The sequence below is a fragment of the Castanea sativa genome, chromosome 1, assembly GCF_040712315.1.
Source record: "Castanea sativa cultivar Marrone di Chiusa Pesio chromosome 1, ASM4071231v1".
Lineage (NCBI taxonomy): Eukaryota > Viridiplantae > Streptophyta > Magnoliopsida > Fagales > Fagaceae > Castanea > Castanea sativa.
This window is the reverse complement of record NC_134013.1, coordinates 40,717,209-40,733,171: the sequence shown is the minus strand read 5'-3', so window position 1 is coordinate 40,733,171 and position 15,963 is coordinate 40,717,209. Positions and strand designations below refer to the sequence as shown.

Here is a 15,963-nt window from a genome sequence, read left to right as displayed (position 1 = left end):
ATTGTTGCCAAATCTGAATCTTAAAGAAGGAAAAGGATTAAACAGTCACTGCCAAATCTGAATCTTGATGAGACTAAACGGTCGCTGTCGAATCTAAATCTTGAAGAAGGCATAGGATTAAACGGTTGCTACAAAATATGAATCCTAATGATACTAAACAATCATTGCCAAATCTAAATCTCAAATAAGGCATAGGACTAAACGGTCGCCGTTGAATCTGAATCCTAAAGAAGGCAGAGGATTAAATGGTCACTGCCAAATTTGAATCTTGATGAGCCTAAACGGTCGCTATCGAATCTGAATCTCGACAGGGGGTATTTTGAAAACCTTGACTACTTTTGAGGCAAAAGAGATAGGATTAAACTGTCGCTGCTGAATCTGAATACCGAGAGAGAGGTAGTTTGAAAACTTTGAATACTTTTGAGGCAAAAGAGATAGGATTAAATGGTCGCTGCCAAATTTGAATCCCGGGAGAGAGGTATTTTGAAAACCTTGACATACTTTTGAGGCAAAAGATATAGGATTAAACGGCCGTTGCCAAAGCTAAATCCTGAGAGAGAGGTATTTTGAAAGCTTTGAATACTTTTGAGGCAAAAGAGATAGGTTTAAATGGTCACTACTGAATCTGAATCTCGATAGAGAGGTGTTTTGAAAACTTTGAATACTTTTGAGGCAAATGAGATAGGATTACATGGTCGGTGCCAAATTTGAATCCTGAGGGGGAGGTATTGTGAAAACCTTGACATACTTTTGAGGCAAAAGAGATAGGATGAAATGGTCGCTACTGAATCTGAATCTTGAGAGAGAGGTATTTTGAAAACTTTGAATACTTTTGAGGAAAAATAAATAGGATTAAACAATCATTGTCGAATATAAATCCCAAGTGAGAAGTATTTTGAAAACTTTGATTACTTTTGAGCAAAAGAGATAGGATTAAACAATCGTTGTCGAATCTGAATCCTGAGAGAAAGGTATTTTGAAAACCTTGACATTTTTGAGATAACATATTTTGGTATGATCATGCATGATATGTGTTAAGTAGTAGGGTTAGATATGCTTACTTGTTTGCTTGTATTTCCATATGTTTTGGGCTTAGTAATTAAATCTGAATTTGTTTTTTGCAGATTATGTCTAGGCGGCCGAGATCTAGTAGGGATCTCGGGAAGGCTTTCTTCATTGTTCCATCCCAAGTGGACTCATTTTGTAGTGATGATGACACTATTTTGGCTAGCTAGTAGGTTGCGTAGACCCTTTAGAGGCACTTTGATTGAGGAGGTGATGATACTGCGCCCCTTGGGGGCATACATATAACACACAGCCATCACTCATCTTAGTCCCATATTGGTTTGAGAGGAGGTTCTTCATAGTTCCCTCAGATCGAGAAGGGAGGAGGCCTAAGGGGTGACGAGCTTGGAGACTAGCTCATGTTTTATGTGAAGGCCAATCTAGAGGCTAATGATGTAGTTGGGGGAGGCCCTGGTACTCCTAAGCACAGGAGTTGTAGATCGAGGTTCCCACCTCATTAGGCTAGCTCAGAGTCCTATATTGGAGAGATAAATGATAGCATTAAGGACACCTATCTACAACATGATTTGAAGAGGCATCCTTCTGCTTAGGCGCGGAAGGGTCAGGTATGCTCTTCTTGTCCTTTCCGTTTGACGGTTTGGTGTGTGTGTGTGTGTGTATATATATATATTATGTGTATTGATGGATAACTCTTCTTTGATTTTGAGCACAGGGTGCTCATAGGGTTCACAGTCGAGGGGCATGGTCTTTGTTTTCCCTTTGTTTGTTTCATGCCTCTACTAACGTGTGCTATCGCGCCTTGTTCCATAAGGCAAGGGTTGGTTGAGGCTTTGGTGCAACAGTTTTATGCTGAGACAGGCACTTTTCATCTGAGCTACAGGGAGTATGCAGTCCTTTCCTTTCATTGGATGACCATCTTGGGCCTTTGATTTGGAAAGGAGTTGGTCCTAACTGAGTTTATGAGCTTCACGGTGGCTAGCGAGTTTTTGGGCATTCCCTACCCCTTTATCAGGATGACCAGAGGGTATTTTGGGCCTACTAATGAGCCCCAAATTCATATGTAGTGGCTGGAGGAGAACATACCTTTGTCGGCAGAGCCAGACGATGCTGCTCTTAGGCAGTTCTTCTTTTACTTCATTGGTAGTTGCTTGTTGGGCAACAACAAGTCAATGCTAACTTATAGGCTGCTGGTAGCCATGAGAGTGGTGTCCTTTATTGGGGTTTATGATTGAGGGTCCCTTTCTTACGGATTTTTCATTGCCTATTTGAGGCAAGCATCACACCTGGGCTTCAGGAGCCTTAAGGGTTGTTGGCAAATTTTGACTTGGTGGGCATATGAGTACATCCTGGCCATGCGACCATAGTATGCCGGCCTTTCCATGACGATATATCCCAGGGCATATGCTTGGTCCCTTTGAGATATTTCTAGAGTTGTCTTGACACAGCAAACTACTATTTGCCCTACACTTGATTGCATCACCTGGGGTGAGATACCCAACACCCTCTATGATGAAGGGTTGTTAGGTAGACACGTTGTCACTCCTGCTATGGCTCAGTCGCACGTTCGGCATTGGTCTTAGGCTTTGACTAGTTGGGAGTTTTTTATGGTTGAGAAGACCTTTCATCAGGTCATGCCGACCTTTAGAGTGCCTAGAGATCCACCTCTTGAGATATCTTGTCTTAAGGTGATTGTGGACGACCTAGCTTATGCGACAAGTTCCTTCTAGGGCTTCCTTGCAGAGGATACTAATTATGCTGCCTGGTTTTTAGCATCATTGGCTGGACCTATTATTGATGACTGCCCTGTGAGCAGGGGCAAAGTGCTTGGGGGCATTGCATGTGCCTGGAAGGCTTCAGAGGCTCGTTTAGGATCACACGTAGAGGCCCTGTAGGCTTGGGTGTGAGATCTTGAGAGTGCTGCTGTCACCAGGGAGGGCAACATGCAGGGGGAGATTGCTAGAGTGTAGACACTCGATTTTGCACCCATAATTTAATCTTGGAAGATGACTAGAGTGACCATTCATATACCCAAAATTTAGAGTTGCATTACATGCATTTATTCATTCATTGCATATCATAAAAATGATATTGAGATTCTAACGGTCGCGACGATATGTCTGATTTTCAAATCAGACCGTCGAATTGAAAGATATCACATGATTAAGTTTACACCATTTGCATGCATTTTGTTTGGGGGGAATCTACCACGCATGATTAATTTAAGTCAATTATGATTGGTTAGACAATTAAAATTAATTAAATAATTTTGTGATTGGTTGTTAGTTAGTGTCAAAAATGGATTAGCTTGCATGGGAATAAAGTGGATAATCAGATAGCAAAGAAATTGTGGATAATCAAGACTTTTTGGAATGTTTATCTACAAGATAATTATCACTTGAAAGACCTAAATATCTAGAAAAGGGGATTTATTTTTAGAAAATGGATTAAAAACACATCTATGTACAATTCCCGGCTCAAGAAACCTCAAAAAAGGAGCCCAAATTGGACCAAGATTCAAACGCAGGTTTGGCACCCAAGAGAGGCTTGGCCCGAGGACTCCTGGATTAAGATAAACCTTACCCTTTTTGATTTTTTATAGACAAGGACGCGTCTCAATTCCATGAGAGATAGAACCTTTTGAGGTGTAGTCTCTATAGACACTTCTTTTCCATTTAAAGCATCTAGGAGTGTGTTGCGGTGCTTATGAGTAGCCATTGGTAAACCCCAAACTGCCACAAGAGCTTGAGTTTTTTTTAGTTGGGTCAAGACCCTATCTTCCTCTTATTTTTCTTCCTTCCCATTGTACACACCGTATTTTGTACCCATTACGACTCATGCCCCCATGCCCCAATGATGCTAAAATTCTAAGGCCTAAGTTGGTTTAGGGCCTAATTAGATTACAAATAGACTTGAGAGGTGTTCAAATGGAAGATATAAATTTTTATGAGTAAATAAATCTATTTCGGAAATTAAAGGCCAAAGAAAACCCTCGGACTCCGTAGGTAGGCTTGTACTTGCGTACGCAGTCCCAAAGGCAAGTTTCAGAAACCTATGAAAGACAAATTTTTTGCATTAAAGACTGAGGTTTGGAATGAATCCCACTTCGTCATGGAGCCGTTCCAAATCCCCATTTTCACAATATAAATAGTCTTACATAATATATTTTCAGAAAGGACACAAAAAATCCTAAGAGAAAACTTGTTCACTAGAAATAGTGAATCAAAGAGGGAGTTTTTCACAAAACATCCTCATGTAAATTTTATTTGATTGGGGCCTTTTGGGCCTTGATCTTTGAGTTTTGAAGTTTACTAATCACTTTTTATTGATTATGAATAGATTTGACTAAGGGGAACGATCAAAATCATGCTTGAAAAGCTTCTTGCTTAAGGTATTAAGTTCTAACTTTTCCTTTTTATTTATGCCTTTTCTTTTATGTTTTGATCTGTTTCTTTGCTTTGTTTATGCTTATATATGTTTGTTTAGTTTAGGTTTAGTTTTTTTTTTCTTAGAAGCATGTTAGGTTGTTACATTTAAGGTTTTAAAGCTTTGCTCTGTTTTTCTATGTTCCTGATTCTGGGTTTGGGTTTAGGGTGTGTTTGCATGTGCATACTTCTTGCATGTGTACGTAGGCTCAAAGTATGCATACGCATACTACTGACCTGCGTACACAAGCCTATGTATGCGCAGACATACTCATGCTCAAAAACCCTAATTTTGAGTTTCCTGCTTCTGTTTATTCCTTTATTTTACATATTATGTCTCATCTTGGTTCCCTTTTTATGCTTTCAAGTATTTGTTTATCTGTTTAATAACTTGTTTGCCTTTAACATGCTAAGATTAGGGCTTTTTTTTTGTATTTCTTGCTTTGATGCCATAAACATGCATTCGAATGCCCATTCATTGATGCCATAGGTGCTAAGATGCAACAAGGTAAGTCATCCATTCACATGAACATGCATTTGTTTGTTAGAAGGGTTTTATTTTCCTTTGATAAACATATATATGCAAGTTTGAATGCCATGCTTTGATTGATGATATGATTTACTACTGCCTCATTTGAGATAATATATTTACCATGCTAGATGAATGTTAGGTTTTATGGTGTGATGATTTGCATGATTAGATGTATGCTAGGGTTTGTGATGTGATGACAAGCATGATAGATGTTTGGTTAGGGATGTTTGATGCCATGATGATTGTTAGATGAATGCTAGTGTGTGTGTGAGTTTAGAATAACAATATTAAGTGTTCCTTTAATGAGATTAAGACATAAGACACAATGAGAGGTAGCCAACCTTAGGGTTGGGTGATTTTGGGTGCTTAACACCTTTCCAAGATCGTACCTAAACTCCGAATTCATATCTCTGGTAGTAAGATAAAAAAAAAATGTCCTTCCTCAAGATGATGCTATATATATGGTTCCTAGACCATTGCAAAAACTAGGTGGCGACTTCCCCCTGTTGTGTCCACATTCATTAAGTCCAATGGGCTTTGATATTTCCACCACACTTCTTCCGAGGTGATCCTTCTCCAAAAAGGTTGGTTTGTAATGTTTCCCACTCCTAGTGATGTTTGCCACATTGTCTTCTAGGGTCCTTTTCTTCAATTCAGACATTCCTTTAGGAAGTATCCTCCATATGGCTATAGCACTCTTCAAATTCTTATCTTCTTCATCCCATATTCCTTGGATTTCCACTATGTTGACTTCCACAACCTCTATCAACTTAGAGCAATCCTAATTGACCTCTTCCACTTGCACACAATTTTGATATAGGGGTGGAGCTCGGTGATAATCGGGTAATGGGTTCTTCACTTCTTAATGTTAGGTTTAGTGATGATGTTTGGGTTTGGGAGAGTCCCATTGTCTATCAAAACTTGTATCTCATGCTTAAGGCAAAAGCAATTGTCGGTCTTATGCCTGAATTCTTATGGAAGTGGCAATATTCATTGAGGTTCCAAGTAAAAGGTACAAGATTAGGCATTGGTGTGGGATCTAAAGGCTTTAGGAATCCTTTGGAAGTTAGGTTCTCATATGCTTTGGCAAGGGTCATTCCTAAGTCGAAAAATTCTAGGTAGACTTTCTTTGTGAAGCTTTGGTAGGCTAAAGGTTGTTAGGGTATGATGGCATTCGCATTTACGAGGTTGGGTGCTTTAAAAGTGGTTGCTCCTCTCCTATATATCTTCTTGATTGGAGGCTTGTTCTCCCCTTTCTCCAATTGTCCATTATTGATGTCATCTTCAATCCTAGTCTCACAATCACGCAATTCTCCAAAAGAACTAATAAGTGATGGCAGAAGCCTATTGTTGTATGTTGGAAGCAAGTTCTTGATAATCATGTTGATTTTTTCCTTCTCATTTGGCCTATTAACCATCTTGGATGATTTCCCTTTCCACCTTATCATATATTCGGGGAAAGTCTCCTCAACTCCTTGCTTAGTGGTCTCCAAATCCCATAAAGTTACATCAATCATGGTATTGAAAATGAATTGATTCACAAAAAATTCTACAAGCTCATTCCATACTTTGGTCTTGCTTGGATCCAAACTACAATACCATCTTGATGCACCTCCCATGAGTGAGAGAGGAAATGCATGCAAAGTTTGCTTATCATCTAACCCCTTCATTTCAGGAATGCTTATGTATCTTCTAACATGTTGCTTAGGGTCTCCAATCCCATTAAACTTTTCTGCATTAGAAATCTTGAACTTAGGAGGTAATGGAATGGGGGCTTTGGAGCATAGACCACCCATGTTGTAGATGAAGGAAATTTGCAAGTGTGCAGTGGAAAAATAAACGGATCTACTTCATTCATAAAAGTTAACATGTACTATATAAGTTTCAGAATTTAAGAACAAGAGAGTATACCTTGGAGCGGTGAATTTCAAAATCGAAGATCAAAATTGCTTGGGAACACTTTCAATCTTCACTCCAATTCCACTAACGTCCAAGATGTGTGGTCTCTCAATCACTTCCAAAGGGAGAAGGTCAAATAGTGTCTAACACTTTTTCCACCACTTCACAATTGTGTTCATACAAAAATCTCTATAGAAAATTCTGTATGTTTCTCCTTTTGTGTCTAACCGATTATCTAATTGGGCTGGCCTTTTAGGCCTTTCCAATTGGGCTTAAGTGTATGGCTTGGAGTGGGACCAAAAGGGACCAATAAGACACTAGCTCCAATGGGCCTTGGGCTTTTCTGTCAACTCTTGACAAGTCCAAAATTACCATTAACTATATTTAATACCACTATATAAATATAGTTGCACTCTAGGCCTTATCTATAAATTATATCCCAAGACTTTATTGTAAATGCAACCCCTTCATAAAATATTTGTAGCAATACAAAATCATGAAAGAAGACTATCACTTTGTAGATTACTACATCTTAATTCCCTGAGTACCCGGTTTAATCATTTAAAGTTATTCATTATATATATTTATGAAATCCAATTCCATAAATATATATATACTTTAGTAACTCCTTACTAAAGTGGTTAGGCCTAACTCTCTGAATAACAATCCCATTAAACTTATCTTAAGGGAATATTTTGTATTTCCGTTAAGAGATTATGAATTCCATTTTGAGAATATATGTTCCATCAACACTAAATGTGGTTACCCAACATACTGAGATTTTGACCGTTACTCTAGATCTCACTCCTGATATATCAAAGCAACCTCATGATCATGATCAAGTCCATTATTCTCTCAGGATTAAGAGTTTATGCAAATATAAGTCGTGAGTTTATTATTCATATGACAGTCGTTGGAAGAATAATAAATCTCACATGGTCCAGTTCAATATGTTTTAACTCTTAAAACATATCAACATTCAAACTAGAAATCTCCATTTCCATGATCAAGATAAATCATCTTAGTTGATATGTTATAGTCTTCACAGATGAAATGCCCAATTTTCATCACTGACTACGAACTACATTTTGAGTTTACAAGGAACTTGTGATTTACATCTTCTGTGACTAAATCACATAAATCACATACAATGCATCTCATGGACTATATAATAATGTCTCAATATTCATGTTACCATTATTTTTAGATAATAATAAAATAACTTTATTAAATACAACATTAAGTCATACATAATGTCATAAATAATAACATACATAGCATCATACAATAGGATTTAAGGGCACAAATCCTAACAGTAGAGACAATCATCCATCCCTTAAGCCTTGTGAAAGGCTAGTTGCATCTTCTCTATCTTTTCCTTTATGAACATGGTATCCGTGGTGAGCTTTTCAAATTGCTTGTTCCTCTCATAATCGACCCTATCTCTTTCATCCTATTCTTCTTTTTCTTCTTCCTCATTTACCTCTATGTGCACAAGCTTTTTGATCTTGCTCTCCTCTAGCTTGGAGAGGCAACTCCCCATCTTTTTGAGAACCTGTCCTTGATCATCTATTGCCTTGTATATCTTTTGTGCGAGTGTGTCATCAAGGAGTAGTCATTTCTTCTTGAGATATCTCTCCTTGAAGTATCTTTTCTTGAGGTGTGATCTCAACCTTAATCAAATGTCTTATGTTGCTTTCTCGAACCCAAGTTGAAGTGGGTATGTGCTTACTTGATCTTGGTGGTGCAATGGTGCCTGAAAATAAGTCCTACCTTTATTAAGCCCATGTCCCAAATTAAAATGTTTCTTTTATTTAGATGTTCTTAGAAAGTCTTTAAGTCCATTTCAATGAAGGTCCAATTACAAAATCACTCAATTTCCTCTCATGAGCCTTGTCCTTTGCTTCATAGGGCTTGGATATTTTCGACCCTTTGTCTCAAATATGGGCTAACAATGTATTCATCACCTTTGGGCTCTTCTTTTCTTATATCCATATGTCAAATTTTTTTGAAGTAGCCTTCTAGCTAGAATATATTGTGGCCTTCCTCTCAAAGCACATGAATCTCTCATCATTTTAAGCCTTTATATGCAACAAGGAGGCCCATGATTAGGAAGATTCATATCGACTTTGAAGGATCTTGGATGCTAAGTCCAAAGCATGTTTGTTGCATTAGGCCTAACACTTTCTTTTTCAAGATGCCTTTGATTTCAGGCTTATAATAGAACTTAGGCTATGATCCTATGAACCTTTCAAGTTAAAATATATACATTTGGATTTTGGGATAAGCCTCTTATATTTGAGAACTTCTTTTTTTATCATCTCGTTATCTTAGGGTATGTTATGACTTTTGAGCCATCATTTCAAATTTTTATATCTTTTATTTTTCCTTTAGAATTAGGTGAACACAAGATTGTTAAGAACATATTTTATGTAATTGGCTAATCCTTTGACAAAACGCACTTTACTTGTAATTGGGTAGATCTAGGATGTGTTTAATACTTCAAGAAACATGTTGTTCAAGTCAAGTATTAAAGCCATGAAGATTGGACCAAGAAACAAGTTAAGAATGGCTGTTTATTAAAACTGGACAGATTCCCAACAGCTCTCGACAAATAACTATCTATCGAGGTTTAATGAGTCTCGATAGCTCTCGACAGATTCTATCTATTGAGGACTCAACAACTCTTAACAAGATTCTATCTATCGAGAATTACGAAATTAGAATTTTCAAATTTGATTTTTCAAAGAGAACATATGAAAAAGGTGACAGAGGGCTTATTCTCTCTGAAAGAAGCTACTGCGTCTTTGCACCTTAAGGTTTTGTAATCAAGTGCTTCTTGATCTTCATTGTTGATGAAGTGAAGAACTTTGCAGCCAACATTCTTCTTCCTCAAGTTGGTGAGTGAGTCACGTACTAGGATTTGTGCAAAGGAGTTAGTCATGTACTGGAATTTGTGCATCAAAGGGTGGTGTTCCTATATTGAAGAGTTCAGAGATTCTGAAGCGGTAGAAGGTTTTTGCTGTAAGTTCATCTACGGGGATTATAGAGTCTAGGGACAAAGTTTTGTACTAGATATGAAACTTCTCTTTACTATAATGGATTGCTTTTCTAGAAGTTTTCTCCCCAGGTTTTTTACTGTGAAACTAGTTTGTTTCATTAGTTTTCCTAGGTCATCATATCTTGTCTTATTTAATTTTTCGCTATGCATGATTTTGACATGATATTGATGTCTATTTATTTTGACAAGTTTTATACACAATAAATCTAATTAACAACTTGAGTCTAAAACTTGTTAATTCTATCAACCAGGGTCTAAATTTTCCAACAAGTGGTATTAGAGCGGGTACACTCTGATTAAATTAATTTCCTAAGTGTGATCTTTGATCCCCGTTGTCATGAAAACTCTTGATTGTTTTGATTTGCATGATCTTACATTGAATGATGATGATGATATTCAAGATGTCTATTGCAAGCTTTATAATTTTTGTATGAAATCTCTTGAATATTCTACAAAGTTAAAAGCTAAATTTAAAAAGGTCAAGCTTGAAAAAGATGATTTGATTGCAAAATTGGATAAAGCCAATGATTTGAATGAGAATTTTAAAAATCAAATTTCATCTCAGGTGGACAAAATTAAAAGTTTGGAAGTGCAACTAGTTAAATCTAAAACTGAAGTTGAAAAATTGACTAGTGCCAAATTTGTTGTTGAGCCTAACGCAAAAAAAAAAAAAAAAAAAAAAAAAAAAAAAAAAAAAAAAAAAAAAAAAAAAAAAGGTTTTTATATTCCTCCATTTAAAAGGAATAATGAAGAGTTGAAGTCTAATATTGTTAGGATAGACAAAGGTAAACAATCTGATGTTAACGCTGAAGTTTCAAAACCTATGTCTAAAACTCCTCCTAGGTTGAATAAAAATTCTAAATTTGTCCCCACTTGTCATCATTGTTAGGATTAGTGCCCTTAAATCCTATTATATGATGTTATGCATGTTATTATGTATGACTTAATGTTGTGATTAATAAAGTTATTTTATTATAATCTAAAATAATGGTAACATGAATATTCAGACATTATCATATAGTTCATGAGATGCATAGTATGTGATTTAGTCATAGAAGATATAAGTCTATGTAAACTTAAAATTTTAGTTCGTAGTCGGTGATGAAATTTGGCGTTTCATCTGTGAAGACTATAACATATCAACTAAGATGATTTGTCTTGATCATGGAAGTGGAGACTTCTAGTTGATGTGTTGATATATTTTAAGAGTTAAGACATATTGAACTGGACCATTGTGAGATTTATTATTCTCCTAATGACTGTCAAATGAATAATAAATCTCACGACTTCTATTTACATGAACTCTTAATCCTGAGAGGATAATGGACCTGATCATGAAGTGTAGGTTGCTTTGATATATCAGGAGTGAGACTTATCCTAACGGTCAAAACCTCAGTATGTTGGGCAGCCACATTTAGTGTTGATAGAACATATATTCTCAAGATGGAATTCATAGTCTCTTAACGGAGATATAAAATATTCCTTTGAGATAAGTTTAATGGGTTCAGTTATTCAGAGAGTTAGGCCTAACCACTTTAGTAAAGAGTTACTAAAGTATATATTTATGAAATTGGATTTCATAAATATACAATGAATAACTTTAAAGGATTAAACCGGGTACTCAAGGAATTAAGATGTAGTAATTTATAAAGTGGCAGTCTACATTCATGACTTTGTATTACTACGCATATTTTATGAAGGGGTTGTATGTACAATAAAGTCTTGGGATATAATTTAAAAATAAGGCTTAGAGTGCAATTATATATATATAGTGGTATTAAATATAATTAATGGTAACTTTGGACTTGTTAAGAGTTGACAAAAAAGCCTAAGACCCATTGGAGCTAGTGTCTTATTGGTCCTTTTTGGTCCCACTCCAAGCCACACACTTAAGCCCAATTGGAAAGATCCAAAAGGCCAGCCCAATTAGATAATCAGTTAGATACAAAGGGAGAAATATACAGAATTTTCTGTAGGAATTTTTTGTAAGAGAACACTATTGTGAAATGGTGTGTGTGTAAGAGTGAGACACTCTAACATTCTCCCTTGAGAACTGATTGAGAGACCACACATCTTGGGCGTTGGTGGAATTGGAGTAAAGATTGAAAGTGTTCCCGAGAACTTCTAATCTTTGGTTTTGAATTTCATCGTTCCAAGGTACGCTCTATTGTTCTTGAATTCTAAAACTTACATAATGCATGTTATCAATTGTGAATGAAGTAGATCCGTTAATTTTCCTTTGCGTATGTTTTGTATGAGATATAAACCATGTTTAATCCTACATTGTCATATTGTTGGTCATATTAGGCCAAATTGTCCTAAACTGAGGTCTCTGTCAACCTTTAAGATTAAACCTCCTTCTAGGATGCCGAGTAGCTCTAAAAATGCTCATATTTGTCACCATTTTGGTGTTTCTGGACACACTCGTCCTAATTGCTTTAAGCTGTATTCTCAAAAGCAAGTATCCAAACGGTCACAAATTTCTTCACAATGACCTATACCATCGTTTGGAGAGTTATTAAAAGTCTTGATGTTTTTAACTCAATTTTAGGATAATTCTAATTCTTTTATGTCCTTTAGTAGACATATTAGAACACGTGCATTTTCATCTTCACGGCCAAAGACTCGTGCTGTGTGAGTGAGAAAGGAGCCTAAGACTTAATTATCTTTTCTGTTTGTCCCCTACTTTAATTCTTTCTATCTAAAGTATGACTCTCTTTGCTTGATTTCTTATCTACTTTTGGAATCATTCTTTCATGCTTTCATATTGTTTGTCTATTTTTGTTTTCAAAATAAAAAAGGGAAAAAAAATCAGAAAATACAAAAATAGTGTGTGTTTTGTGTACATTAGTACTTGTGTACCTTGGATGGCCATTGAAACAAAGTTTTCTAAACTTTGTATCTCTTGTAGCTTAGATGAGCATCTCTATGCACAACTAAGCAAGTGAGCTTTGTGGCTCGTGATTGTGATGAGTAAGATTAAGTTATCTTTTGTACTTAATACTCGTATCACTCTTTTTGACGGGTAGGACTAGAAATTCCTAAGAGAAAGACATAAATAACTATCTCACCACTATTACCCGTCAATCGTGAAATGACATTTGTATGCTTCGGTATAGCAAAAGTGCAATGTCAAAAGCTTAACATAATTGGGTATTTCTTTTCTCTCTCTTATATGCCCATGCATGATATGCTTAAAAGAAAATAAAAATTAAAGCAAAAAGAATCAAAATATTTTAAAATATGATTGCAAACGTGTCTTCTAAGAGATTTGGGAGTAATAGGATGTACCTCAAAGGTGATAGTCTCCATCAAGCAGTTATGATCGTGTGTGATTTAAATTGATTTACTCATATCTCAAATCGTCATAACGTATAGACACTTATGCAATCTTGCGATGTTTTTCACACACAACACGCAACATTCTTTGCTACTTTTGATACATGTGTAGGTACAATGTGATCTGGCCATCACAAGGAATACATGTGTTAATATATACCCACTAAATTGTCTTAACTTCTTTTTGAAATATTAAATTGGTTAGACTCATTTAGTGTGTGTGTGTGTGTTTTGGATCTAAATGCTTGACATTTTTCTTGTTTGAGAGATGTTTTGAGAGATAAAATTGTTGTTTGGATCTTTCATTATGTAGCATGCTTGATTTCATTCATATTTGTGTTTTTTCTCTTGAAAAACTTTTTTAAACAATCTCGACAGTTTCTTGATACCTCTTGACAACTAGGCTATCTATCGAGCCCTTCAACTTCTTCTTTTCACAATCTCGATAGCTTCTCAACAGCTTCTAGATCCATCGAGAAAGTTTTTGTCTGCTCGATAGATGCTCGATAACTGTTCAATCTGTCGAGGTTGGCTTCTGCTTGATAGCTTCTCGATCTGTCAAAATCCTCTTGCATGCATTGCTTTTCACATGTTTTGCATCTATCTATTATCTTGTCATCCATAGCATTTTGTTTCATTATATTCATGCATTTTTATGGAATCCTTTTGCCCCCTTGATCATCTTTATGTTTCTCGGGTGAGGCTTTATAGTTTCTTGTGCCCTTTGTCAATCATGACAAAAAGTGGGAGAAATTGTGGTTTCTTTTTAAGATTCTACATGTTAGAGGGAGAAATACACGCCTCTATAAGGGGGAGTTGTGTTTCATCTTGTTAGAGGGAGTGCTTACCTCATTCTTCTTGTACACCGGTCTTATGACCATGTTTACATACATTGTGCTTATCTTTGATATATCAAAGATAAGCACAATCTTTTATACACATGTTTCTTACTTGTATGCAATCTTTTTATTTCTGTTTCACACTAAGATGCAGTGATGAGTTTTGTTTAAAGTATTTTAGAATTATAGGTTGTCAAAGTCTTCCTTGCCATGAACTCTCTTCTTGCAAAGGTTTTCAAGAGTTTGTGTCAAGATAGAATTTATTATATTCAACAAGTGACTATGAGTTGAGTGATTTATGACTTCTCTTATATGTTCATTTGTTTGTTGTGGTTTGGTCATGGATTGCCAAAGGGGGAGATTGTTAAGGACATATTTTATGTAATTGGCTAATCATTTGATAAAATGCACTTTACTTGTAATTGGGTAGATCTAGGATGTGTTTAATATTTTAAGAAACATGTTGTTCAAGCCAAGTATTAAAGCCATGATGATTGGACCAAGAAACAAGTAAAGAAGGGTTGTTCATTAAAGCTGGACAGATTCCCGATAGCTCTCGACAGATAGCTATCTATTGAGGTTTAATGAGTCTCGAAAGCTCTTGACAGATTCTATCTATCGAGGACTCGACAGCTCTCGACAGATTCTATCTATCGAGAATTACGTAATTAGAATTTTCAGATCTGATTTTTGGTCCATGCTTACGTGTATGTGTAGGGTTTCTTTTCTAACAACCCTAAACATATATAAGGCTTATTTTAAAAGCTGTCACATAAGAGAATACAAAGAGAACATACGAAAAAGGTGACCGAGTGCATATTCTCTCTGAAAGAAGCTACTGCGTCTTTACACTTTAGAGTTTTGTAACCAAGTGCTTCTTGATCTTCATTGTTGATGAAGTGAAGAACTTTGCAGCCAACATTCTTCTTCCTCAAGTTGGTGAGTGAGTCACATACTTGGATTTGTGCAAAGGAGTTAGTCACGTACTGGGATTCATGCATCAAAGGGTGGCATTCATATATTGAAGAGTTCAGAGGTTTTGAAGCGGTAGAAGGTTTCTGCTGTAAGTTCATCTACGGGGATTGTAGAGTCTAGGGACAAAAGTTTTGTACTAGATTTGAAACTTCTCTTTACTATAGTGAATTGTTTTTCGGGAAGGTTTCCCCCTAGGTTTTTTACTATAAAACTAGTTTGTTTCATTAGTTTTCCAGGATCATCATATCTTGTCTTATTTAATTTTCTGTTATGCATGATATTGATGCCTGTTTGTTTTAACAAGTTTTATACACAATAAATCTAACTAATAACTTTGGTTTAAAATTTGTTAATTCTATCAACCGGGGTCTAAATTTCCCAACAAGTGGTATCAGAGCGGGTACACTCTGATTGGATTAATTTCTTGAGTGTGATCCTTGACCCTCGTTGTTATGGAAACTCTTGATTGTTTTGATTTGCATGATCTTATGTTGAATGAAGATGATATTCAAGATGTCTATTGCAAGCTATAAATTTTTGTATAAAATCTTTTGAATTTTCTACAAAATTAAAAGCTAAATTTAAAAAGGTCACGCTTGAAAATGATGATTTGATTGCAAAATTGGATAAAGCCAATAATTTGAATAAGAATTTTAAAAATCAAATTTCATCTCAGGTGAACAAAATTAAAAGTTTGGAAGAGCAACTAGTTGAATCTAAAACTGAAGTTGAAAAATTAACTAGTGCCAAACTTGTTGTTGAACCTAACTCAAAAGAAAAAAAGTTTTTATATTCCTCCATTTAAAAGGAATAATGAAGAGTTGAAGTCTAATATTGCTAGGATAGACAAAGGTAAACAATCTGATGTTA

The 15,963-nt window shown here is 35.9% G+C and overlaps 1 protein-coding gene across 1 annotated transcript; it reads right to left on the bottom strand.

Annotated features, from left to right (window-relative positions):
* Positions 1 to 6,137: 6,137 nt before the first annotated feature.
* Positions 6,138 to 6,776, bottom strand: LOC142627066 (uncharacterized). The gene has a single exon (XM_075800869.1). The coding sequence runs from the start codon at positions 6,774 to 6,776 to the stop codon at positions 6,138 to 6,140; it is 639 nt and encodes a 212-aa protein (XP_075656984.1).
* Between the last annotated feature and the right edge of the window lie 9,187 nt (positions 6,777 to 15,963).

Excerpts from the sequence above, each read along its gene's own strand:
- LOC142627066 (XM_075800869.1), bottom strand. The coding sequence starts at position 6,776 with ATGGGTGGTCTATGCTCCAAAGCCCCCATTCCATTACCTCCTAAGTTC.